The sequence below is a fragment of the Vulpes lagopus genome, chromosome 10 (assembly GCF_018345385.1).
Source record: "Vulpes lagopus strain Blue_001 chromosome 10, ASM1834538v1, whole genome shotgun sequence".
NCBI lineage: Eukaryota > Metazoa > Chordata > Mammalia > Carnivora > Canidae > Vulpes > Vulpes lagopus.
This window is the reverse complement of record NC_054833.1, coordinates 84,739,947-84,764,131: the sequence shown is the minus strand read 5'-3', so window position 1 is coordinate 84,764,131 and position 24,185 is coordinate 84,739,947. Positions and strand designations below refer to the sequence as shown.

At 56.2% G+C, this 24,185-nt stretch overlaps 1 protein-coding gene across 1 annotated transcript; it reads right to left on the bottom strand.

Moving 5' to 3' along the window:
* Window positions 1-39: 39 nt before the first annotated feature.
* CCDC27 (coiled-coil domain containing 27) lies at window positions 40-14,676 on the bottom strand. Its single transcript, XM_041773030.1, has 12 exons — window positions 14,486-14,676; window positions 13,894-14,102; window positions 12,218-12,316; window positions 11,516-11,673; window positions 8,420-8,644; window positions 7,378-7,446; window positions 6,642-7,005; window positions 6,355-6,485; window positions 4,037-4,114; window positions 3,526-3,738; window positions 1,496-1,600; window positions 40-165 (listed from the first exon to the last, which is right to left on the bottom strand). Exons 1-12 carry the CDS (start codon window positions 14,674-14,676, stop codon window positions 40-42), a joined length of 1,968 nt encoding a protein of 655 aa, XP_041628964.1.
* Between the last annotated feature and the right edge of the window lie 9,509 nt (window positions 14,677-24,185).

Sequence of the window (24,185 nt, the reverse complement as noted above, 5' to 3'; positions counted from 1 at the left end):
GCCTCCACTGGGCCACGGTTCCGGGGGCACCATCGGGGTCTACTTGGAGGGTAGCTTCTTGGACTTGCTTGAGGAAGATAAAGCCTCGGCCTGCTGCAGCGGAGGCACTCGGACACCTTTCTGTTTCAGCTGATTATAGTAGTCGGCTCTTTCTGAAATGATCCTCTGGAACAGAAGCCTGTGGCTGTGGGGACCTCTCCTCCCCCAGAGGGTGCTGGCAGCAGGGTGTGCGGTGAATGGGCTGAGGTGGGGTGGGCTGGGGTAGCTCTGGGCTGGAAACACCCTCCAGCACTGCTGACCCAGCCCGGGAGGTGAAGCCACAGGCCACAGGACGCAGAGTTGGGAAGAGATGCCCGCCACATCTCAGAGATACACCTGTCCCCTGAAGCAGCACTAACTACATCTCTTATGTCCTCTGAGAATTTCAAGCAACCCAGACCAAGAGACCTCAGAAACCATCCAGTCTGTCCCTCAAGTCCCTTCTGTGCTGCACACAGGCAGGTGGCCTGCCACCTCCCTCACGTCTCCTGCTTTGGCACATCACTGTCTTATGTGCCACACTGGCCCAGGAGAGGGGCTCCTTCCTGGCTCCTGAGTGGTACTGATGACCTCTCCCATCCCCCTTCCCAGTCCTCCCTCCTTCCTCTCCCCCACACCCAGCAATAGGAGCTAGGCTGCAGAGACATCTCCCCAGGCCCTCCTGCAGCCCACCCTCCAGGACTGTTGCCACCCTCCAGGGGCACTACTGACCCGGGACCCCCCACAACATAGAGGAAAGAAATCAGGTCTTTGGGACATGTGGACACTGCAAGGTCACAGGCAGCTGCCGGGGCGGAGGGCCATGCATGGGAGGCTTGGGGCATGGGGACAGAAGCAGCCCCTAGTGAGAAGTCCATATGGCCTTGCATAGAGCAGGGACAGTCAGGAGCTCTTCTCCCAGCTCTGTTGCCACCATGTCTATGTGCAGAGGGAGGCTTGCGGCTCCGTGAACTCAAGTGACCAGCCTGTAGCTTCTCAGCCAAGGCCCACAGGGATAACGACATGACCCTGCCAGCCCAAAGCCTGCACTATTTCTCCCGCACCCCTGTCCCTGGGTTGCCTCTGCTTGAGGTCAGCAAGACGACAAGTCACACCAAAGCACCAAGAAGCATCCCCAAAGAGGCTGAGCTGGACAGAGTCTGGGGGTGTCTCCTGCTGCTGGACAATCTCCAGGACCCCAACAGCACCCTACAGATGAATGCTGAGAGCAGCCTAGCCTTGCCAGGTGTCCAGCATCACCACCTTTTCGGGACATCTGGCCCCCTCTGCCTGAGCAGAGAGCAAGGATGATTCCAGTGGAAGGGTCCCAGTGGAAGAGTGACACAGCCAGGACAAGAATGGGGATCCCCAGCATCCATGCAGCTCCCCACCCCCCAGCCCCTGGGCTGCACATCAGCACACTCTGACCTAGAGACACAGCCTCAGGGATGAGGAGGCATCCCAGCACTGGAGATACCTGCAAGGCTTCTAGAATGTCGTTGTCCGAGATCTCAGTGGCAAAGGACTTGCCCCCGGAGGTGCTGAAGGTAGCCTGGATGATCTTGTTTCTCAGTCTTTCAAGCTGTGAGCAAAGGGAAGGAGGGGGCACATCACACCCACCCCTGAGTGGAGCTTTCCAGAAGGTAGGTCTGTCCTCACATTTCACAGCTTTAGGAACTGGACGTGGTTGAAGAGGCCAGCTTGTCTGCCTGTGAGCTAGAAGGTGCCAGATCAAAACCCAGGCCCAGGGCGGCTTGACACCCAGGCTTTAAGTTGCTCCACTCTTTTTTTTTTTTTTTTAATTGAAAAAGTAAAACCTGCACATGGTTTAAGAAAGGAAAAATAGTACAAGGGCTCCGAACAATCCCGCAGGCTATTCCCCCTTCCCCAAGGTCCCCTCCTGACTCCAGGGGAGACTCCCAATGCCCGAGGAGCACCCTGCATGCTTCTCAGCCCCTCGGTTAGCACTGGGGGGAACACCTGCAGGCCCCGCCCGGTCGCACCCCTAGCCCTTTTTCCTTTTCTTGTGATGGGTGTTTGCATGAACCAGGTGTTAACTAGGATGGAGTTCAGGCTGTCTAGTCTTGCTGTCATTGGCATCCTTGTGTGTGTGTGTGTGTGTGTGCAGGACCCCAGGAACACTCAGACGGGTCCCCCCAGTCATGGTGGCTGCTCAGCACCAGCTCCTCACCCTGTGTCCAGGAGCCCTGATGATGCAGGAGTACCGGGTGAGCGCCAGCCGAAAGAGAGTTTGCATTGCCTAAAAAGGGCTGCAGGCTTGTCCACTTTGCCTCTGAGACAGTGTTTAAGTGACAGAGGGGATGTTAGGAGCTCTTGACCTTGGGTGGGGAGGGGGCTTCCTTTCTTTCCCATGTGGATTGATGCCAGCTCTTTGCCAGATACCGTACTGGGTGTGGGGGTCACTGAGGGAACAGATGGTGAGGGGGGGCTCACCCCCCCGGAGGTGGTCCTGGAGGTGACCCCTGCTGGGTAAGGGATGGCGATCACCTGGGAAGTCTGGCCACAGGGCCCCACACCCCGGCTGACTCAGACGTCACTCAAGGCGCTCAGCACCTCTTCCTGCGGACCCCAGACCCTCCCAGACTTTCCCAGTACAGCATTCCAGACAAGAGGCACCCAGCTACCAATACACCATCACCGGCTAACGCTCCAGCTGCGTGTATTGCGGGATCTGAAACACATCTTTATGCAAAAGAACAGGTGAAGGGCCCTCAGCGACACTGCCGAGCCATCCAGCAGGAGGCTGGCACCCGCGGGGAGGAGAACACACCTGGACACAGCAGGGCTCTGGGTGGGTGGGGAAGGTGCTCTGTCAAAAGCCTACATGCACAGGACCTTTCTTTTTGCTGGTTTTGGGATTTGGAATCAGGATGGCTCTTTCCTGATTTCCTTTCTGGCCTGCGTACCTCAGGAGAGGGCACCTCGGCCTCGCCCTGGGCCATAGCTCACGTGCAGCATGGGGGGGTCAGATGTGGGATCCGGCTCTTCACATCCCAGCACCAGCCCTACAAAGCTCTGCAGCCTCAGGCAGGTTATTTCGCTCCCTTGGGCTGCAGGGGCTTTATGTGTCCAGTGAGGATGCTAAGAACACCTGCTTCGTAGCTTTGTTCAGGATGTTAGGGGACTTCACTGAGCAGTTTAGAACGGTGCTGGACCCATGCAAGCACCCGAAAATTATAAATGGATGGCACTCTTACTGTCATACCCCCGGCCTGGAGCTCTCCTTCCTGGCTGGCTGTCCAAAGCCTTGTGCCCCTTCACAGGACAAGCCATACATGGAGCCAACGAGGCACTCCACCCTGGGGGCTCCCTCTTGCCACCCTGGCCAAAGTGTGCAAGCCCCATCACACCTTTGCCCTCTCTGCCACTGTTTCTGGAGCGTCAACTCTGTGCCAGGGGCAGGGATACCAGGGAAATGAGCCTCAGACCCTGTCCGCCTCCGTCAGCCGTGGGCGAGGGCGCTGGCGCTCTGCACCTGGGGCCTACCCGGGACTGGGCGCTCTCCAGGGCCACACGCGCCTGCTGCTCCGCCTGCTGGATCATCTCATTCTTGCTCAACATCTCCTCCTGCAGCCACTTGCGTCTCTGCAGGTGGTTCTGGTTCTGGCTCACCTGGGCCTGCAGCTCGCTGACTTTGGTGTCGAACTCCGAGATGGTGTGCTCCTGCTTCTCGAGTTTGCTCTGCAGCTCCGACACTTGCTGCAGGGGAACCGGGGAGGGTAGGCGAGTAGGCCCACCTGGCCCAAACGGGTTGCCCGCTCCCTGCCCCTTCTCCCCTCCTGAAGTCAGCCAACTCTCATGGGGTCGAGTCTGATCGCCAACAATGGCACGAGGCCTCTGTGTGCAGGCGCTCCTGCAATTGGTGGATAGGGTGCTGCCTGAGGTAGGGGGGCCTGACTCACTGTGGAGGGGTTCTCCAGCTCATCTTCCCCACACTGTCAGGGCTTAGAGCAAGAACAGCCATCTGGCTGACAGTTTAACCATGCCTGGCGGTCACCTGGCGGAGAAGAAGATTGTCCTTCTCGATGACGCCCATCATCTCTTCATGCTTCTTGTCTTCCCTGAGGTTCGAGAACTGGAAGGCAGACAGACAGTTGGCTCAGGAGGTCGGGGGCAAGAGGACAGACCGAGCACATGTGTCCAGCTCTTCCACCTGAACCTCAGTAAGATGAAAGCAGTGGGACTTCTGCAGAGGACAAGAAGGGGGAAGACGGCACCCCCGTGGGGCACTGGAAAGCAGGGCCAGCAACAGGGGCATGGAGAACAAGCCTAGCTCACTCTTCAGAGTCCCTAAATCTCAGAAATTGGTGCTGTGGGTTCTTCTGGATCTGGAGCCTGATGTGGGAAGGATCGGCGGAGGATTTCTGAGAGACTGAGAGCCGCAGACCAGTCCTCACCCTCAAGCAGCCAGGACCCTGCTCCTTGTCCACCTGCCAGACTGGATGTCAGGGACACTGCAGAGGGTCTCTGGCTGGGGTTGTGCCAGGCGCAGTGGAGTGGGGAGACCCCAGGCTCCAGATGCAGGATGCGGGTCCCCAGCGGGGATGCCCCAACTGTCTTCCCAGCTTGGCTCCCAGAACACAGGCAGCGAGGCCTTTATATTCCAGGGAAGAAACTTCTAGGTTCCCAGATTCCAGGGCAATCTGACCTAACACGAGGACCTCCAAACACTCAGCTAAAGTACCCACACATGCCCCATGTGCTCAGAGCCGTGCTTGGCTCTCATGCTGGAGCAAAACTCTCTTGTGACAGAGACTAAAACAAAGGGACCCAGGGCCCTTGCAGGAGATCACAAAGGTGTAGGAAGTTAAGCCCAGAGATGGTAAGTGTTCCATGGGGTAGGCAAGACACTGAACCGTGAAATAAAAGACAAAAGTTCAGAGAATAAGAGTGATCGTGGAAGCCATAGTGTGACAAAGGCAGAAGCAGGAGGTGGCTGTGGCTAATGTGCCCGGCATGTGGACAGTAGAGCAAAACTACAGGGAGATGGCTAGCAGGGGAGTGCACAGCAAGAGGAGGAGGAACAGGGGCCTGGTGACGCCAGGGGGAGAATTCAGGAAACAAGATGAAGGACACATGTCCCCAGTTGGGCCCTCAGAGCCCAGGACAGGCAATAGTCCTGAACTAGCACCACTCTGCAAACACCGGGGACACCGGGGACAAAGACGGCACTCGGCGGTTTTCCAAAGAGGCAGCAGTGCACCCAGACCCGAATCCCAGGCAGGCGAGAACCGGGAATGTGCAGGGCTTCCCTCTAGCAGCCTTGGCCACTTGGGTCCATGGCAGAGCCCTCACTGCTCTCCTGGCTGCGGTTTGGGTCCAACGAAGTTCTTTTTTTTTTTTTTTTTTTAAGATTTTATTTATTTGACAGAGAGAGAGAGAGAGAGAGAGCACAAGCAGGGGGAGGGGCAGAGGGAGAGGAAGAAGCAGACTCCCTGCTGAGCAGAGAGCCCGCCCTGTGACTCTTTCCCAGGACCCTAAGATCATGGCCTGAGCCAAATACAGATGCTTCACTGGCTGAGCTGCCCAGGCACCCTGTTCCACACAAATTCTATCGAGATGTAGAATTAGGACATTAGCAGAATACAATGTCCCCCCAAATTTACACCCACTCATTTTTTTTATCAGAAGACTACTGCAGGATGCACTCCAGTGAAAACATGGGAGTGGATCAGAAAAGAGAAGGAATCTTAATCCTTTTGGCAAAAGCCCATGTTTGAGTCCCCGGTGGGCATAAGCTGCTGATAACTATAGCCCGACCACCTCACTATGGTGGGATGGTGCTGGCGGGAGGTGGATATCCTGTGCCGGGGGCCCCAAGCCGAGGGTGGGAGGGTGTGAAAGAGGGAAGCGCTAGCTAATGAGACGATGGAGAAAAATCCAGAACAGGCGTTAGGAGCCTGCCATCTGGAGACCTGCAGATGATTCCCAAAGAAGAGTCAAAAGCGGTTGCCCTGGGAGCCGGGCACACATGTAGGAGGAGAGTGGGACATGCCCCTGTTTGCAACAAGCCTGTGGGACTATTTGGTTCTTTAGGTTATGTGTGTGAAAATCTTAGCAAGAGGTGGGCTCGGCGGACTGATGGCCCCCCTAAGTGTGTGTGCTCAGCCCTGGGACCTGAGGACCCAGGGACGCTGAAGAAGTGGCCAGGAGCCATGCAGCTCCAGGAGGATGGTGAGGGCCAGCAGGCAGTGCAGGGCTGTGGGGCATGCTGTGACCCGGGACGCCCCCCGGGCTCCCGGCTTCCACTCCACATGCCCAGCAGTTGGACTGGAGGGGCTGCTGGCACCCGCCGCGTGACAGGGGCACGGCCACCTTGTTGGACATGGCCTGTAACTGGTCCTTCCGCTCCCGGAGCTCCTTCTGCAAGGTGTTGTTCTCCGTGTTCACCTGCTGCAGTTGGGACTCCTGGAAATCCACTTGGCGTTGTAAAGACGTGATGGTCCCTGTGTGAGCACGGGAGGGGGGGAGCAGGCAGTGCACTGGGAGGCCAGGACAAGGGATTCTGTGGCCCCAGCTGCAGGCTGCAGCCTCCTGCCCCGAGTCCCTTGGTCCCCTGGGCCACCTGCTCTCCTATGGCTCCTGGGCCCCCAGCGCCCCACCTGTTGCAAGTGAGTATCTGGTCCTGGTGATCTCCAGCTCTGTCTGGAACTCTTGGAACACTTGCTCGTACTCCTCCAGCTGTGCTATCAGCTCCTGCTCGAAGGCCTCTTCCAGGGAGCGGGAACTCCTCCTGCACTGGTCCTCGTCCTCCTGTACCTCCTTCTCCTCCTCCTGCTCTACCCCCTCCTCCTCCTCTTCCTCCTCCTCCTCCGGCAGCTCCTGCTCCTCACCCCCCATCCTGTCTGCTGGGCCCTTCCCTTCCTTGTCCACAGCCTCCTCAGCCTCCCTGTGCACAGCCTCTTCTTCACCGCCAACGCCTTCCAGGTCTTTGCCTCTGCTGATCATGGTATACTCCTCCTGGAGCTGGGAGAGAGTTGGGGTCCTGGGCGGGAGTGCAGGAGGAGGAAACACACTAGCAGTGGGGACACTGCCCCTAGCAGCTGTGACAGCCCCCAGCCTCACAGATCTCAGGAGACCACAACAGCCTGGCACCCCTGGGGCGGTGGAGTGGGAGTCGCTTCTCCAGGAGCTGCCCTGCCACCCTGCACCTGCTCCTCTGAAATCCTGTAGGATGGAAGGGAGTCTCCAGAGTTGGAGTTGAGGGCCTACAACTTGGGAAAGGCCACCAGGGCAGGGCTGCAGGTAGGACACCATGGCCTGGGCAGTACCCGGCAGCCCTGGAGAGGGGGAGCCCAGGGCCAAGCCTGCCCGCTCAGTATCCCAGCCAGCCCGCACCTGCCTCCAGCGCTGCAGCTCCTCCTCATCTCTGAAGAAGGTTTTCAGGATGCTCATCCTCCCCAGGGGCTTTGGCACAGGCTCCTGTAAGTGGGCCACTCCTGTAAGCCTCAGGGATTCAGACTGCACCCTCAGCAGCCCCCAGAGATGTGCTGAGACCTGCCCTTCTGGAAGGGGACAGCCACCTCTCCATATTGCAGAGGATAGGGGGACCCAGTGTCTTCCTGCCAAGGATGCCTTGTTGGTGAGAAGGGGGCAGTGACCTGCAGATGGGCGGCCCTGGGGGGATGGTGACCTGCAGATGGGTGGCCCTGGGGGGGGGGACGGTGGCCCTGGGGGGACGGTGACCTGCACAGGGCAGCCCTGGGAATAGCGTGGTTTCAGACTCTCCTGGCCCAGCCCCAGCAAGTGGCCTTGCAGCAATGGGCACACCTGCTTTGTTCCAAGAATGGAGGACCAGCCTGCCATGCCTACGGTGATGTCACTGCAGGCCCACTGTGGGCCCACAAATCTCTAACAGCCCCTGGGAGGCCAGGGAATAAGGAAGGCAAGCTAATGCCCCCAAGCTTCTTCAGATTCCCTCTGCCCCTGCCTGCTGGCACCGCAATATCCATTTCTAGGCAGTGTTCTCTGGTGGCATCTTGGGGCCACCCCTGTGCCCTACCAGGACCTGCCTCATTCAATCCTCTGCCCAGATCTGGGGAGGGGCGGCATTCCCCTCCTGGCTTTATAGGCAAGGACACTGAACATCCCGTGGCCAGAAAGATCAGGCTAATCCAAGCCACCATGCCCACTAGGCCCACAGTAAGGCCAGGTCTGGAGCCTCCCTTCCATCCTACAGGATTTCAGAGGAGCTGGCCCTCATCTTCCAGGTAAGGACACTGAGTCCAGAGTATGACATGACCTGTCCCAGGTGGGAAAGCAAGCCAGCAGCAAAGCACAGGGGTCTAGGTGTCCAGCTCACGGCTCTTTTTCTGGGCTGAGGTCCCACGAGGATGTGGATGATGGGGCATTTGTCAGGGGCCCGAGGGCCACCAGGAACTTTGGACGCATTGGATGCAGAGCCTGTGACAAGGGCCCCACTCACCTTCATGCCCTGGCTCACCCACATCTCTGGGCCTTTGCTCTTGAGGAGGTACTTTAGCTGCTTCTTCAAGGCCTCCTTCTCCTCCTGGAGGGCCAGGACCTCCTCATCTCTCTTCTGAAGTAGCACCTCCAGCTCCGACAGGCGCTGCACTTCCTCCCCCAGCATGAGCAGGCAGTGATCCTGGGCACAAAAGCACGGGCGGCCCCTGGGTGCCACGCAGGCTCCTTCCTGACCCACCAGGTGGAGAGCACCTGGTGCCTGTGGAGCGGGGGCTTCAAGCCCAGGAGGAGCAGACTAGCTGTCCTGGGACCCTGAAATCCCAGCCACTCCCGCCAGAGGGCAGGCCCCAAATCCTTACTGGGGAGGTTCCTGGCAGCCTCCCTGTCAGGCCCAGTCCTGGCCGGCGCCCCCACACCCGCCAGCTGCAGCAAGGGACACCATCATTCCATGCTGCCCCACAACGAACCAGCAACACGCCCCAAGAGCCACCCCAGAGCTTGTCAGGGAGCCAAGCCCTCTGCCCCTCCACCATCCATGCTCAAACTCTCTGTGCCCTCGCTTCCTCAGAGTTGGAGACGAATACCCATGTTCTTGGATAAATGGAAACCGAAGACCTTGCCCTGAACAGCTCTGAATTGGGAGCAGCAGTAAAGGAAGCCCTGGGGGCCTGGGGGAGGGGTCCCAGCGTAATCCCAGGGAGAAAGGAACATAAGTAGGATGTTTTCCAAATGTTTAGAATTTAAGTGCCCGGCCTCTGCGTAGCCCATAAAACAAAGAAGCAGAAGGCACAAAGGAAGTTAAAAAACATTTTAAGCGGAATGATAATGAACATCATCAAGACATATCAGGACTTGTAGGGGTGAAGCCGAAGCTGTGGTGGGGACAGATGTACAGCCTCCCGTGCACGGACTGGAGCTGGAGCGAGCAAGGAAGCCAGCATCTAGGCAACCATAGAAGGGCTCCAGGAAAGAGCTGCAGGCTACAGTGGGAGGAGGGAATGACAAGGATGAAAGGATGAGAATGTGGAGGACCAGCAGGGAAACAGGGGAGAGGAAGGGGAAGGTGCAGCGTGGGGAGGCAGGGCAGTTCTCAAGGGTCCCTGTCACTGCAGATGGTCCTCCTGCTTCCAGGGGAGAAGCGCTCCCTATGCCAGCTCAGACCAGGTGGAGATGAGACAAAGAGAACCCTAAGGACACCTTCCAAGCCCCTGGAGCCAGCCAAGCCTGCAGCCCTTCCACTTCACACATGAGTGCTTTCTCCTTCCCATGGTTGGCATAAATGAAAACACTGCAGAGAACATCCTTTTACACAGATCTGTGTGGCTCTACCTGACTGCATCCTCAGGCTTTCCCTGACGTGGAACTGCTTTCCCTACAGTGGTCACAGGATATTGACACATTTAAAATTGTGAAAATGTGGAGGCAGAGTGTCAGGAGGTAAAAGTAAAACGAAGATTCGTGCAGCCACGCTATCAGGGTTTTGTGTTCTCACTAGCTGCCCAACACTTTATGGTGCTCATTTCCATGACTGTCATTAAAGACTCACCACCAACAACAGAAGGTGATTCTAAGAAAAGAGAGAGAGAGAGAGAGAAAAGGTACAAGGAAGCACTGTCCAGAATGGAAGGGAGGCTCTCGCTCCTGCGGAATCTCCTGCAGAAATTAGAGGGGGATTCGGAGACCATTAAGCACAGGATCAGGCTAACAAATCTGAAAATGTACATGAAGCAGAGGCATTCCTCGCAAAACAGCCTATCCAAACTGACACAAGAGGGAGGAGAAAATCTGAATATCTTTCAAGGAAGCAAATTTCCTATTTGGAAAACCTCCCCTGTGAGGACTCTCTGGACACACGACTTCCTTCTGTGATGAATTCTTCACCAGTCTCATGCAGACTCTTCCAGAGAACAGAAGAGCAGAGAGAAAAATGCCTCTCAAATTTTTGATTGTTTGTTTTGAGGCCAGAATTACTCTGACCCCAAAAGCAAACAAGGGAATTAGACAGGTAAACTCTCACAAACAAAGATGCACAGAGTGACATCATAAGGAATCAGCTCGTAGGTAGGCCCTTACACACCAAGCTGATTATTGCTATTGTTTTTTAGAGATTTTATGTATTTATTTGTCAGAGAGAGTGTGGGAGCAGAGCAGAGGGAGCAGAGGGAGAGGGAGATGCAGACTCCCCACTGAGCAGGGAACCCGATGTAGGACTCGATCCCAGGACCCCGAGATCCTGAGCCAAAGGCAGATGCTTAAACAACTGAGCCACTCAGATGCCCCTGATTATTACTATTTTTTTTTAAAGATTTTATTTATGTATTCATGAGAGACAGACAGAGAGAGAGAGAGAAAGGGAAAGAGGCAGAGACACAGGCAGAGGGAGAAGCAGGCTCCATGCAGGGAGCCTGACGTGGGACTCGATCCCGGGTCTCCAGGATCAGGCCCTGGGCTGAAGGCGGTGCTAAACTGCTGAGCCACCTGGGCTGCCCTGATTATTACTATTTTTAAGAATATATTCTCTCGAGGGATCCCTGGGTGGCGCAGCGGTTTGGCGCCTGCCTTTGGCCCAGGGCGCGATCCTGGAGACCCGGGATCGAATCCCACGTCGGGCTCCCGGTGCATGGAGCCTGCTTCTCCTTCTGCCTGTGTCTCTGCCTCTCTCTCTCTCTCTGTGACTGTCATAAATAAATAAAATTTTTTTTAAAAAAAAAGAATATATTCTCTCAAGTGGGAATAGTGGTATGTGGATGGTTAAGGTTATGATACGTGTGATGAGCTGCAAGCCAGGGAAGCAATGCCAGCTTAAACCACCAGCCACTGGGATGCAGATGCACAGGGGTCAGAAATTCTCGAAAGCTCTGATTTATGGAGGAAGCCCAAGGAGGGTTCTGGGGGTCAGTTTTGGTCGCATCTGGGGATCTGCTTGAATGGCTAACCAGATGCCCGACAAGAGCCCCCAGGGCTGGCCTGGCCCTCCTCTGGGGCTGGACGCAGAGCTGGGTGTCAGGTCCAGGCTCTCTGCCTGGGGCTCCGTGCACACACACGGCCGTACCTTCTCATGAATGACCGAGATGTACCAGGGTAGCCGTTTGTTCAGGTGGCTCTGCGCCAGGACTGGGCTGCTGGAGACCGGGCTTATGGTCTGGGATTCACTCCTCTTCCACAAGTAGTTGAACTCACAGGCACTCTTACTAAATGGAAGGGGGCACCCTGTGGAGATGCAGCGGGGAGTCAGACTCATCTCAAGTGCTGGGCCGCCCTGGGGCCTTCCATGAGAGTGTCACCTTGTAGGGATCCCCTTTGCTGCCCAGCCACACTTCTCCAAGCCACCTAGCTCTGACCACCATTGGCCATCCCTCCCCACCTGCCAGCGTGTGTGTTGAAGAAATGGAGGAAAATCATAATAGTAGCTCTTGGATATTCCCAGACACCAGGTGGCCCGGATGCCACCATGCACCAGGTGGCCCCGACATCTGCGAGGGGTTTCCTCGCATCCAGACAAAGGAGATCTCTGTATGCAGAGATCAACTTCAGATAAACCTGAGTTAGTATATTCATGCGTGGGAACAGGGTGTTCTGCCCAAGGAGGGATCTGTCCCGTGTAAGGGGCAGAGGGCCGGGTGGGTGGTCCTGGGAAGGAGGGTCTCATGAAGCATGATCGAGGAGCCCTGGGGGGGGGGGAAGGGGCCCCAGCAGGTGAAGGCAGAGGCCTCAGAGCTGGGGTGCCAGGGAGAGGACCCCAGGGGTATCTTACCCCCGTGCCAGCCGGCCTTGCCCTCACTGTCCACCTTCATGTCCGAGCCCTGCTGGACAACGCACAAGTCCTTGGGCAACTCGGCTGAGGTGGCTGAGCCTGCAGGATGTTAAAAATGTCAGCTGATGACAGCTAAGGCCACATCTTCCCAAGACCTCCCTGCATTGATGGGACTATCATTTCATTTCTTTTTTTTTTTTAGATTTAATTTATTTATTCATGAGAGACAGAGAGAGAGACAGGCAGAAATACAGGCAGAGGGAGAAGCAGGTTCCATGTAGGGAGCCCGACGTGGGACTCAATCCCGGGTCTCCAGGATCACACTCTGAGCCAAAGGCAAATGCTCAACCGCTGAGCCATCCAGGTGTCCCTCATTTCTTTTTAAACTTCAGGTCGGGGCAGCCCGGGTGGCTCAGGGGTTTAGCACCGCCTTCGGCCCAGGATTGTGTCCCACGTTGGGCTCCCTGCATGGAGCCTGCTTCTTCCTCTGTCTGTGTCTCTGCCTCTCTCTCTCTCTCTGGGTCTCTTATGAATAAAAAAAATCTTTATAAAAAAATAAACTTCAGGGATCCCTGGGTGGCGCAGCGGTTTAGCGCCTGCCTTTGGCCCAGGGCGCAATCCTGAGGACCCGGGATCGAATCCCACGTCGGGCTCCCGGTGCATGGAGCCTGCTTCTCCCTCTGCCTATGTCTCTGCCTCTCTCTCTCTCTCTCTCTGTGACTATCATAAATAAATAAAAAAATTTAAAAAAATAAACTTCAGGTCGGATTAAAGGTGACTTTTGTCGTATGGATGTATGGGATCAAACCTGGGACCAAATTGAAACGCATGTCTCTTCCCCTGCTGGCCCATTGGTGTGCCCACCCGGAACAGACCAGGTACAAGTCCATCTCTGCATAGTGGTGCATTCCCTTCCCTGGAAGGACACATCCCCATCTGTAAAAATGGCTCAGCCTTAAATCTCCAAGAGACCCCTCTGCCCCAAGGGGCAAATCCTGTTTCCCCTAAGTCGTCAGGAATCAGGCCGGTGGCGGGAGCTCTATGAGCAGAATGCAGGATGCAGGGCCCATCTCAGCCCTGCCCAGAATTCATGGACCTGGAGCACTGGCTGCTCTCTGAGGGGACCTTAGGACCTACATGGGTGGGGGCTCCCGCTTCTGATGTGAACAAGGCCCCCATTGCTAGCCACAAGCATGAAGCTTCCATCTCCCTGTCCCTAAGGACAGCATCACATGTGGGGACATGGAGGTGGCACAAGCCCAGCAATTGCAAGATCTAGGGCACAGCCTGGTCTGGCTAGGGGCCCCCAGGGACCGCTGAGTGACTGACTGGCTGCCCTCTCCAAGCCTCCTGCTCTCCCGGGTCAGAACAAAAATGGTTCCTACCTTTGGCCTTATGACCTTTTTCCTGCAGCTTTCAGAATTTTGAACCTTTTCTCCGGCCCCTGCCCCTAACCCTACAGAGTCAGGTGGATGAGACAAGAGAAAAGCAAGAAGGCTTTTCCTTGCCTCCCTCCCAGCTGGCCCTGCTACGAGTTCGAGCAGGTGCTCCTGCCCACACACCGTGCACGGCCCACACTGGCATCACTCCAGCTGACAGGTGCTGGGAAGGTGGCCCCACTCCTCCAGGCCAGGAGGTGGTTTTCACGCGGGGCCCCCCTCGTGGTTGGCTCTCACCATAATGAGACATGGACGTGGCCTTGGTGCTGAACTGAGGGCAGCCGGGGCGCGAGAGAAACATCTTTCTGAGCTCCTCCAGTTCGGCCATGAAGCTGGTGTCCCCAGGGCTAATGTCTTGCTTGGACTCACCCTGGTGCAGTGGACACAACAGGACACTGAGGGAAGAGCCCCTGGAAGCTACGTGCCCCAGCCCCAAGAACCTCGAGCTTCAGGACAATTGTGGGCACCGATGGGAGCGGGCACTGGCGTCCACTTGGGCAGCCTCTGGGGAGCTGCACTCAGCTCTCCTGGCTCCCTGAGCCCCTGGTAGATTCAGGAACCTTCCAGCTGCGCTCTGCCTTACTCCTCCCCTCCTCCCCCCACTCTGCTCCTTTCCTAGACACCCTCCCTACCACAGGGAGGCCTAGAGCTGATGGCCATCTCCCTCCCAGACTCCAGGGCTGCCAGTTCTCGGTGTTCCCAGCATCAGCCCGTCTCTGGTCATCACCAGAGCGTATTTGGAAGGCTGCGTCGACCGAGCAGGCCTTGAGGCCTTCTGCCAACGGGGAGACGTGGGCCACCCCAAGTCATCCCTGTCTGGCTCCCGGGCCGTGGCACCTTCTGTCTATAGAAGTGGCTGATGGCCTGTGCTGACTTGCTGAGGCAGCGCTGCCTCCGACGCAGTTTCCACTCCGGGACCTGGTTGTCCCGGCCAGCCATGCTCTGCAGGAGCATCAGCCCCTTCTCCATCAACTTGGGTGCCACACTGCACTTCCTGGGCGAGCTGTCATCAACCGGCATCATCTGCAGGTTCGGCAGAGGGGCCTGGGCCGCCAGGTGAAGGATGCCTTGGACGGATGGCCGCCGTGGGCCTCTCTGTCTGGAGCAAGCTGCCGAGGGCGACAGGCACTCATGTGGGGACCTGCTGCCTGGCCAAGCCCTGGACACAGCCAGCCCGGAAGCTCCACATCCTGTGGGATCCTGGGAGTGTGTATGGCATCACAGATGTCTCCATAGAAACCGGGCATGTATTTCCAGATGCCAATTGTACATTCCAGCATGACACATTCCTCTATGTGGTAGGAATTTAAAAAATAATCAAATGGAAAGGCTTGTCCCCCAAAAGCTAATCCGACACACAGCCTAGTGCTAGTTCACTGGGAAGAACTCTGAGCCTCCAGGTCCACTCAGCCTTCCGACCCCGTGAGGTAGCTCTTCCCTCTGCAGCAGTGCACAGCCCATCCACGCACCTGTGGCACTAGTTTCCCTTGGGGTCAGCCATCTGCTGACCCCGGCAGTCTTGGGACTTCTGTCTTCTAAGTATTTGTCCACCTTGTTTCTTCATATCCATCCCTGATGCAATTGTCACCACTCGAATTTGTCACCCTTCCCTTGTCACTTCTTCCCTTGTAAGAAGCTCTCCCTGAATTTTTGTGACACACTCTTAATTGATATTCACACCCTCTAAATGCGTTTCAGCCCTGTGCCCAGCAGCCCACCCATTCCCTCATCTGCACCTCCTCTTGTCCCAAAGCTGGGCTCCATTATCACTGCCTGAAATAAGGGGTGATATTATTATATCTGGGCAAGCTGAGCACTGATATATTACCTGGTTGATCAAGGTGCCCCCACAGGTTCCCATAAGACCCTTGTCGTGGGTGTTGTTGTACTCACCCACTCACACGGCCACGCTCTGCACCTCTACATCATACAGTCCTTGATAACAGGATTTCTGCAATCCACCATGTCCCGGCAAACGTGAATTTGCCACCATGTAGTAAAAATTCGCTGTGGGTGCTTCCCTGGTCCTCCCCATAGATGGCCTCTGCCTGCAGTCCTACTCACATGCACGGGTGTACACACACATATATATGCACATGCAAAGTCCAGCCAGTTTTGGATGTGAAGCCACATTGGATTAGGACTGGACAGGAACGAGGAGGTGGGAGGGCAGCTGGAGCCCAACCACCTGAGCCCAGAGCCCAGCTCCAGCATATTGGTATCTGTGTGTCCTCGGCTCAGCCCTTACCCTCTCTGCGCTCATTTGCTCATCTCTACAATGGGGATAGAGACCATATCCGTCTCCTGGAGTTGTCGTAATGATTCAATTAGGAAATAGGATGAGCTTCGAGCCACAGGCAGCATCAAGTCAGGAAAGCCCCCAGTTGTTACCGGTGGTCACTGCACTGTCCTCGCCCCACCTTCAGCATCACTTCTGTGCCTGTCTTGGGGGACAGGGAGCATCCGTGTAGTTAAGAATGAGAACAGAGGGGACAAGTGATAAAAATAAATTGTGCTGACCTCTGCTTTTACCCATATTCATCGTTGGCAATCTGGATGGTGCCGAGCCTGCAAAGCAGATTCCTTCTACCTTTGCCTTTCTTTCTGTCATTTTGGCGTACACACTAGGGCAGCCAGATGCTGCCCTGGGCCCGGCATCACAGAGTCCACCAGGTGGCCCTCATGGCCCAGTGACTCTGAGGCCTATCCTTGCAGGGGTGCCACTGGCTCTATGTAAGAAAAATTGCTCTGACCCTTGTTAGAATGGAAAGGAAGACTTGATTCGAAGATTGCAAAAGCAGAGAAATTGAAACTCAACTCTGAATACGGCGGGCGAGCGGGGCTTCAGCCCAGGACCAGTGAGGGGGGTACGGAGGGAAATTGCTAAGAGGGGACAGATGGCGGATTCTCCCTCAGGGCAGGCTGAGCACTTAGAGCAGGGCCTGGCCATCAGGGGTGGTGGAAGAGGAAACTGGTCCCATGTCAAGTGTCCGGGGGTCCTTACTGGATTGGGGCTTGGCATGGAAGGACAGGGAGGGCTCATAGATGCCTGATTAAGGTTTGGCCAAGGACTACCTCTGTCAGTGGCAGTGGGTCAGGGACCCAGGCTGACAAGGCTCCACCCCAATGACAAGCGTCTAGGTTTGGTTCATGGAGTCGAGGGAGGGAGCTTTGAGGGCCCCTGGTTAGCAGTGCCTAGAAGTGAGGCCCTCCCTTCCACTTGCATTTTACCCCCAAAGCAGACCACCTGGCTGCTGAATTACCAAGTGGTGGGGAAACGCTGGCCTATTCTGATGGTGCATCGTAAATCCCCCGCCCCCTCAGGAAAGGTGTGTTGAAGTCCTAACCCCAGGACTTCAGAATGTGGCCCTATTTAGAAATAAAGGTCTTGGAGGTCATTAGAGTGGGGTCTGATCCATACAAAAGGTGTCCTTATAAAAAGGGGAAACTGACACAGGCATTCACGGAGGGAAGAGGTCTCGCCAGGGCAGATGACTGGAGCAATGCATCTAGAGGTCAAGGAACTGCCACAGAGGCCAGGGCAGCAGAGGAAGGACCCTGGCCTGCAGGTTTCTAGGGGGGCAAGACTCTGCTGACACCGAGACTTTGAACTTCTGGCCTCCTGACTGTGAGAGCATGGATTCCTGTTGTTTAAGCCCCCAGGCTGTGGTGCTTTCTTCCACTGTCCTAGGAAGCTAGTACACTCACCATGTGCCTGCCCTGAAAATCAGCAGTTGTGGGAGCTACACAGATGATCACTGTGAGCCGGAGACAGGCCCCAGGGCTGGTCTCATGGGCCTCACAGGGCGTGCAAAGTGCCCAGGTCGGGATGGGCCTTGAGGTCATGCACATGCCTGGGAGGGACAACCCACAGTCTTTGCAGGAAGCAGGAGGACCCTGAAAAGCTTCCTTTGGGAAGCAAGTCAAAGCCGAGTCCTGAAAGTTGGGTGGGCTTAGGCCAGCGGTGCATGAACTTTTGGGCAGAAGTGTTGAAACTCTGCAGAGCTGAACCACCTTCCAACCTCCACGGGCTCCAGGCAGCTTAGGGCACCTGGGGTTTAGATAGACCGAGATGGCAGGTTCTCAAACTGTGTCATGCATGGGAGATGCCTGGGGAGCTTGTTAAAATGCCGATTCCCATTCACCAGGCCTCAGCAGCTCCTCACTGCCTGCCTCCATAGGCTTTCTCTCCACCCTGGCACTGAACGCCCCTGGGGTGGCACCAGGGCCCTGGTGTTGCTGGAAGCCTACCTTTGGCCCCTGGCAGCCGTCCATGACTCTTCTGCCTGTTCAGCCTCCTGTGAGAAGGGCTGCCTGTCTTTCCAAAGGGCCTCTGGAAGTGTTATTCATACACACTGCATGGGCTACATTTCAAGTCAACTTATCCTACATGTGACTCTCAAATTTACTGAGGAAGCATGATGTTTTCATGAGATGCAGTGATAAACAATTTCATTTTCACAGATTCAAACCAAAAATCCACCAATAAAGCATGCAACACCAGTGAAGTGCTTAACACTACAATTTTCCTAGTCTATGCGAGTCCTCAACAGGCTTTGTTTCATCCTTCCTTTCCCCTGACAAACAAATGTCTCCCATGAGCTTCTCATGTGCCCGGCTCAGTGCTCCCAGCTGTGAGATGGTGAAAAATCTGATCTGCTGGGTCCCTTCTCTCATGAGGCCTGCAACCCTGAAATCCTATGAGAAGATGAACAAAACAATTGGCTCCTTGATAGCATAGAGTTCCAATAGAATCATAATTGCTCTGGTTGTGGATTAAAAAGGTAGAGGAGCTGTTTTCATACCCACGTTCACAGAAGCATGCTGATAATTGCCAAAAGGCAGAAGCAACCCAACTGTCCATTGGCTGGTGAATGGAGAAACAAAATAGAGTAGGTCCCCAGAGTGGAATATTACTAAGCCCTGAAAAAGAAGGACATTCTGAAGCATGCCACAACGTGGAGGGATCTTGAGGACGCCATGCTAAGTGAAATAAGCCAGCCACAAAAGGACAGATATTGCATGATTCCACATATATGAAGTACCTAGAGCAGTCTAAACTCACAGAGAGAAGGTGGAAGTGTGGGTGCCAGGGTCTGGAAGGGGCATGGGAGTTCATGTTTCCTAGGTGGAGTTTCAGTCTTGATGAAAAGAGTTCTGGAGGTGGATGCTGGTGATAGACACACAAAAATGTGAATATCCTTAATGTCACTGAGCCATATGTGTAAAATGGTCATTTTTGTGTTACTTACTTATATTTTGCCACAATTTTATTTAATGAATAACTTTTTTTTTAAAGGTGTAGAAGAGTCCTTTTCTTCTCCTCTGACCTCTCCTCCATCTCCAGCAGATGGAGAGGTGACAGGGTCAGGAGAGGTTGGGAAGGACCCGGATGAACTCTTGGGGTTGTCCCAGACTGCACGCAGGCAGCTCGTGTTCTAAGGTCCTCACTGGCACCCACTGGAGGCAGCCAGAGGACAGTTGCACCACATGGCTCCCTGTGTGGTTTGAGCATCTCCTGTGAGCTGGATGCTCTTCCTGGCATTGGGATGGAAAGATGGTAACCTAGTCCTTGCTCTCATGTTTCTTCTGTTCCAGTGGAGGAGACACAAAAACTGAGGTCAGACACACAGAAGCTTTTTTGGTTCGTGGTAAGGGCTCCAGAGGAGAGACATACAGGGGGTCGAGGTGGAGAGTACTGGCAGATGCTGTGGGCAGGCTGGAGAAGGTGAGCTTTCACGGCGACGTCAGGGCTCAGATCTGATGCCAAGGAGTCCAGCACAGGAAAATCAGGAAGAAGAGCATCGCTAGCACAGGGCAACTCATCAGCTGGAGGTGGGAGTGAACTAGGCTTGTTCCAAGAGCAGCAGAGGCCCTGCAGGGTCTTGGGACCTGGAATCCTCATGATGGGGAAAAGCTACGTGGAGGGGGAAAGGGTCATGGGGATACAGTCAGAATCCCCAAGGGTGACTTCTCTACTGGTTTCTGGGGTTGTCAGACATAATACCGTAGACTGGACTCACACAACACAGAGTTGTTCTCTCGCACTTCTAGAAGCCCAGATGAAGTTGTCAGCAGAGCCATTTCCTTCTAAGGATGTGAGGGAGAACGTGTTCACAGCCTCTTCCCTAGCATCTAGGGGGCTGCTGGTGATCTTTGGCAATCCTTGGCTGTAGAAGCATCATCCCATCTCTGCTTCATCTTTGCGTGCCATCCTCCCTGTGTGCATGCCTAGGTCCAAATTCCCCTTTTTATAAGGACACCAGTCACATTGGATGAGGGGTCCCCCTTCTCTAGTAAAAGTCATCTTAACCAATTCCTTCTGCAATGACTCTGCTTCCTAATAAGGGAACATTCATAGGTATTGGGGGTGAGTACTTCAACATGTGAATTTTGGGGAGACCCAATTTAATCCATAATAGCTGCCCCTGGGGTGGGGAATGGGGTAACCAGGGAATGGGCATGAAGGACTTTGAGAATGAAACCATGTGGCTAAGAAGGACCAAGAAAAGAGTGAGAAGCCTGGATCCCCACTGATGACCTTCCCACCCTTAAATGCTTATCTGAAGACATCTTTAATGACACAGAAAAAAAAAAACCCAATTATACAAGCTTTCAGTGGGGTGGGAGTGAAGGTGGGAAGGGCTTCTTTCTTCCTGGATGAAGAAAACTCATGATATGACCCCTTGCAAGAAAATTGCATAAAAAGATAAATTCATCACCCCAAAATGCCTTCAGATTACTTTTGCAGCTAAATAGAAAATTATAAAACAAGCCTATTATGGGGGCCCCTGTGTGACCAGTTGGTTAAGCATCTGCCTTCTAATCAGATCATGATCCCAGGGTCCTGGGATGGAGCCGGGGTCAGGCTCCCTGCTCAGGGAGGAGTCTGCTTCTCCCTCACCCTCGGCCCCTCCCCCAACTTATTCTTGCTCAAATAAATAAATATAATAAATAAATAAAATATTTTATTTTTATTTTTTTAAGATTTTATTTATTTATTCATGAGAGACGAGAGAGAGAGAGAGAGAGAGAGACTGAGAGGCAGAGACACAGGCAGAGAGAGAAGCAGGCTCCACGCAGGGAGCCAGATGTGGGACTCGATCCCGGGTCTCCAGGATCACGCCCTGGGCTGAAGGCGGTGCTAAACCGCTGAGCCACCCAGGGATCCCCCTAAATAAAATCTTTTAAGAAAATAAAAAATAAATCAATCAAGCTTATTACATTTGGCTGCGAGAAATCCAAAGTGAAGTTCAATCAATAGAGAAGTCAGTATTAAATACAAACCTTATCTTGGGGCAGTCACTCCAAGTCACTCCATCACGCAAGCGGATCAACTCTCTGGTCTTGTTACCTCCATAGAGAAGGACTGGATTTTCTCCACGTTTGGAGGGTATGCTTGGGGTTGGCTCAAATGCAGGGGACGTGGCCCCAGAATACACCCTGGAGCGAGGGGAGGCTGGTGGGACCTCCTGGCGCCGCCACACGTCCCCGGGGCGCCCTGCCCCGCTCTTGTGCCCCAGCGCGCCCCACCTGCCCGCACCCTGGACCGCCCCAGCGGCTTTAGGGCCCTCATTTAGGGCCCCCACCTGAGCGAAATTAAGATGCCCCAAAGCCTGTGATTTCTGGTTACCTATATAAAATTCTTAATTGCAATGCCAATTTTTGCAACGATAGACAATCCGTGAAAAAACCCTCTTGTCCATCAGAGAAATCCTGTAGGGAGAGAGTTTCGCCAGGAATAGGTGAGCCCTGGGGCACCGGGAGGCTGCGGCCCTCTTCCACGCCCCGCCCCCACCCCACCCCCACCCCACCCCACCCCCACCCCTACTCTAGAGCCCCGCCCCGCCCCGCCCCGCCCCGCCCGCAGAATCTCAGCCTTCGGAGAAGGGCTCGGGACCAGCCGCGCGCCCAGGCCCCGCCCAGGCCCCGCCCAGGCCCCGCCCCGCGCCCAGAGCCACGCCCTTCTCAGGAGGGCTCCGGCCCTACCCCGCTCTGTCCGCACCCAAGGCCCCACCTGGAAGCCACGCCCCTCACAGAAGCCCCGCCCACAGGAGCCGCTCCCGCCCCGCCCCGCGCCCAGAGCCCCGCCCCCCGCCGGGACCCGGCTCCCGGCCGCCCCCGCCCCCGCGCTTCCGGTTCCGGGGCGGGGCGGGGGCGCAGGGGCTTTAAAGTTGCGGGGCGGCGGCGGCGGGGGGCGTTCCCGACCTGGGGCTGCGAGCACCTCCCGTGGCCCTGCGCGGGCTCCGGCTGTCCGGGTAGCCCGGGCCTGGGGACCCTCTGCGCCCGGCTCGCAGCGCCACCTCGCGGGGCTCCCGGCTCCCGATGAAGACGCCCTCGGTCCCCCGGAGCACACGGCGCTCACGGCGCTCAGGAGCCCGACCGGGTGGTGTCCGGACTGCAGGGGCGGGGCCCGGCCCCATGGGCGTCCCTGGGCGGGGGTACGGCAGCAGGGCGCTGCTCCGGGGGGCCGTGGACCCAGCCGCTGCCGCCCGCTCTGTGGACGTCACCCTCGGGCGGGAGGGCGAGCGGTCGGGCCCGGGCTGAGGAGGGCAGCGGTGCGACTCCAGCCTCCGGAAGTTCCCGTGCCGCCGCCGCTGTGTGCGCGGGGGAGGTGGGCTGCGGGGGGGAGGGGGACGGGCTGCGGGGGGAGGGGGACGGGCTGCGGGGGGGAGGTGGGCTGCGGGGGGAGGGGGACGGGCTGCGGGGGGAGGGGGACTGCGGGGGAGGGGCTGCGGGGGGAGGGGGACGGGCTGCGGGGGGAGGGGGACGGGCTGCGGGGGGGAGGTGGGCTGCGGGGGGAGGGGGACGGGCTGCGGGGGGGAGATGGACTGCGGGGGGGACGGGCTGCTGGGGGGAGGTGGGCTGCGGGGGGAGGGGCTGCGGGGGGTGGGGGACACGGACTGCAGTGGGGGGGCGCGGGAGGGGAGAGTGCTGTAGAGGATGGGCCGCTGCGGGGGCGGCGGACTCAGCCCCCTCGTTCTGTGCTGTGGAACGTGGTGAAGACCCCAAGCAAGGCCAACGCACTGGGCTCCGCCGGAAGTAAAACGGAAGGGAGCGGGAGGGAGCGGGCAGGCGGAGAGGCTCCCAAGAGGGAGCATCTTGTCAGGGACCTGTTGTGTGAGCGCCCCTGCAGGTATGTGGACCCGGAGGAAAGCAGGCCCGGTGCGGCTTGTTTGGGGCGAGCCGGCGGGAGCGCAAGGTGGGGCGGGGTACTCACGGGGTCAGAGTGGTGGGCGCGGTCCCCTTGTGATCACGGTGCCCTGGGAAGCCCCTGGGAAGCCCGGAGGCTGTGCGGGAGGCAGGCTGACCTCCCTGGGGTTTTGCAAGCATTGCCTCGGTAGGTCCTGGCACTGCTTTGGAAGACCCCGTTCTAGGGGTGGGGGCTGGGTCATCCGGCTATTCAGGCCTGGACCAGAGTGGCAGTGTGGATGGACTTGGGTGTTGTGAACATGGAGCCTTGGAGACCTGCCCAGCTCCCCAGCCCCCTTAGTGGCACAGCTGGGTGGAGCACAAACCCTTTTCAGGCACCAGTGTCCAGAGGCTGAGCCTAACACTGGAGCCCCCAGCATCCTGGCCTTGCCACAGGTGCCACCATCTGGCATGATGGCCACAGCCCAGCTGGTGGCATCAGGTGCAGCCCAGCCAGCCACACGGGAACAGAGCTCCCCCGAGTTTACTGTCATGGAGCTGGCTGCTGCACCCCAACGGTGGGTCTGGCTGCCAGGTTTGCCGCCACACATACGGCTTTTCTGTTAGAGTTCTTCCTAATTAACATGTTATGAAGAAGGTTTAATCCCGACTTAATGCACATAGAGTGTTCTGAGAACGTTCAGCTGAATGCTGCACATAGTCTCCTTTTTTATCACCTAAGCATGTTTGTGAATTTTAAAATTTGCATGTTTTTGGAAAGGTGCCAATTTGTAGTTCTAAATTATAGAGGATCCTGTCCTCCTGGTGCTTCCCTTCTTGACTTAGGAGAGTTTGCACCCTTTTAATTAAAGCATAACATCCGGAAAATAAACACATTCGCATGTGACCCGACACGGACAAGTGCCTGAGCTCAACATGTTTTTGCAGATGAACAAGGTGTGTGGCCAGCCCCTGAATGTTCCCTGTGCACAGGACCCCCTTGGGCCCCCTGACAGTCCTGCTAGTGTTGGGGGCACGAGGCATTCCCAGATACTCTGACTGATGGGGCACTATGCTTCCTCAGAGGCTGGCAGTAAGTTAAACTAGTGGCCAGTCATGCTCAGCGGGAGTGTTGTAGTTCACTTATCAAGCTCTTTCCCTTCAGTTACTCTCTTGTACCCAAGATGTAGGGAGGTGTCGACAGCAGCATGGGTGCTGGAGCTTTCTAGCTCTCAGACTAAACCACCTTCCTAATATCCCATTAAATTCCGCCAGCCTCTCCAGAGTTGCCATCTGAAGTAGTAGCCAACACCCTGAGCAGGTGGGGCCACAGTTCATTCCATCGGCACATGTGCAGTTCCCAGTGGGCACCATACTGGGGAAGGGGAGGGTTCTAG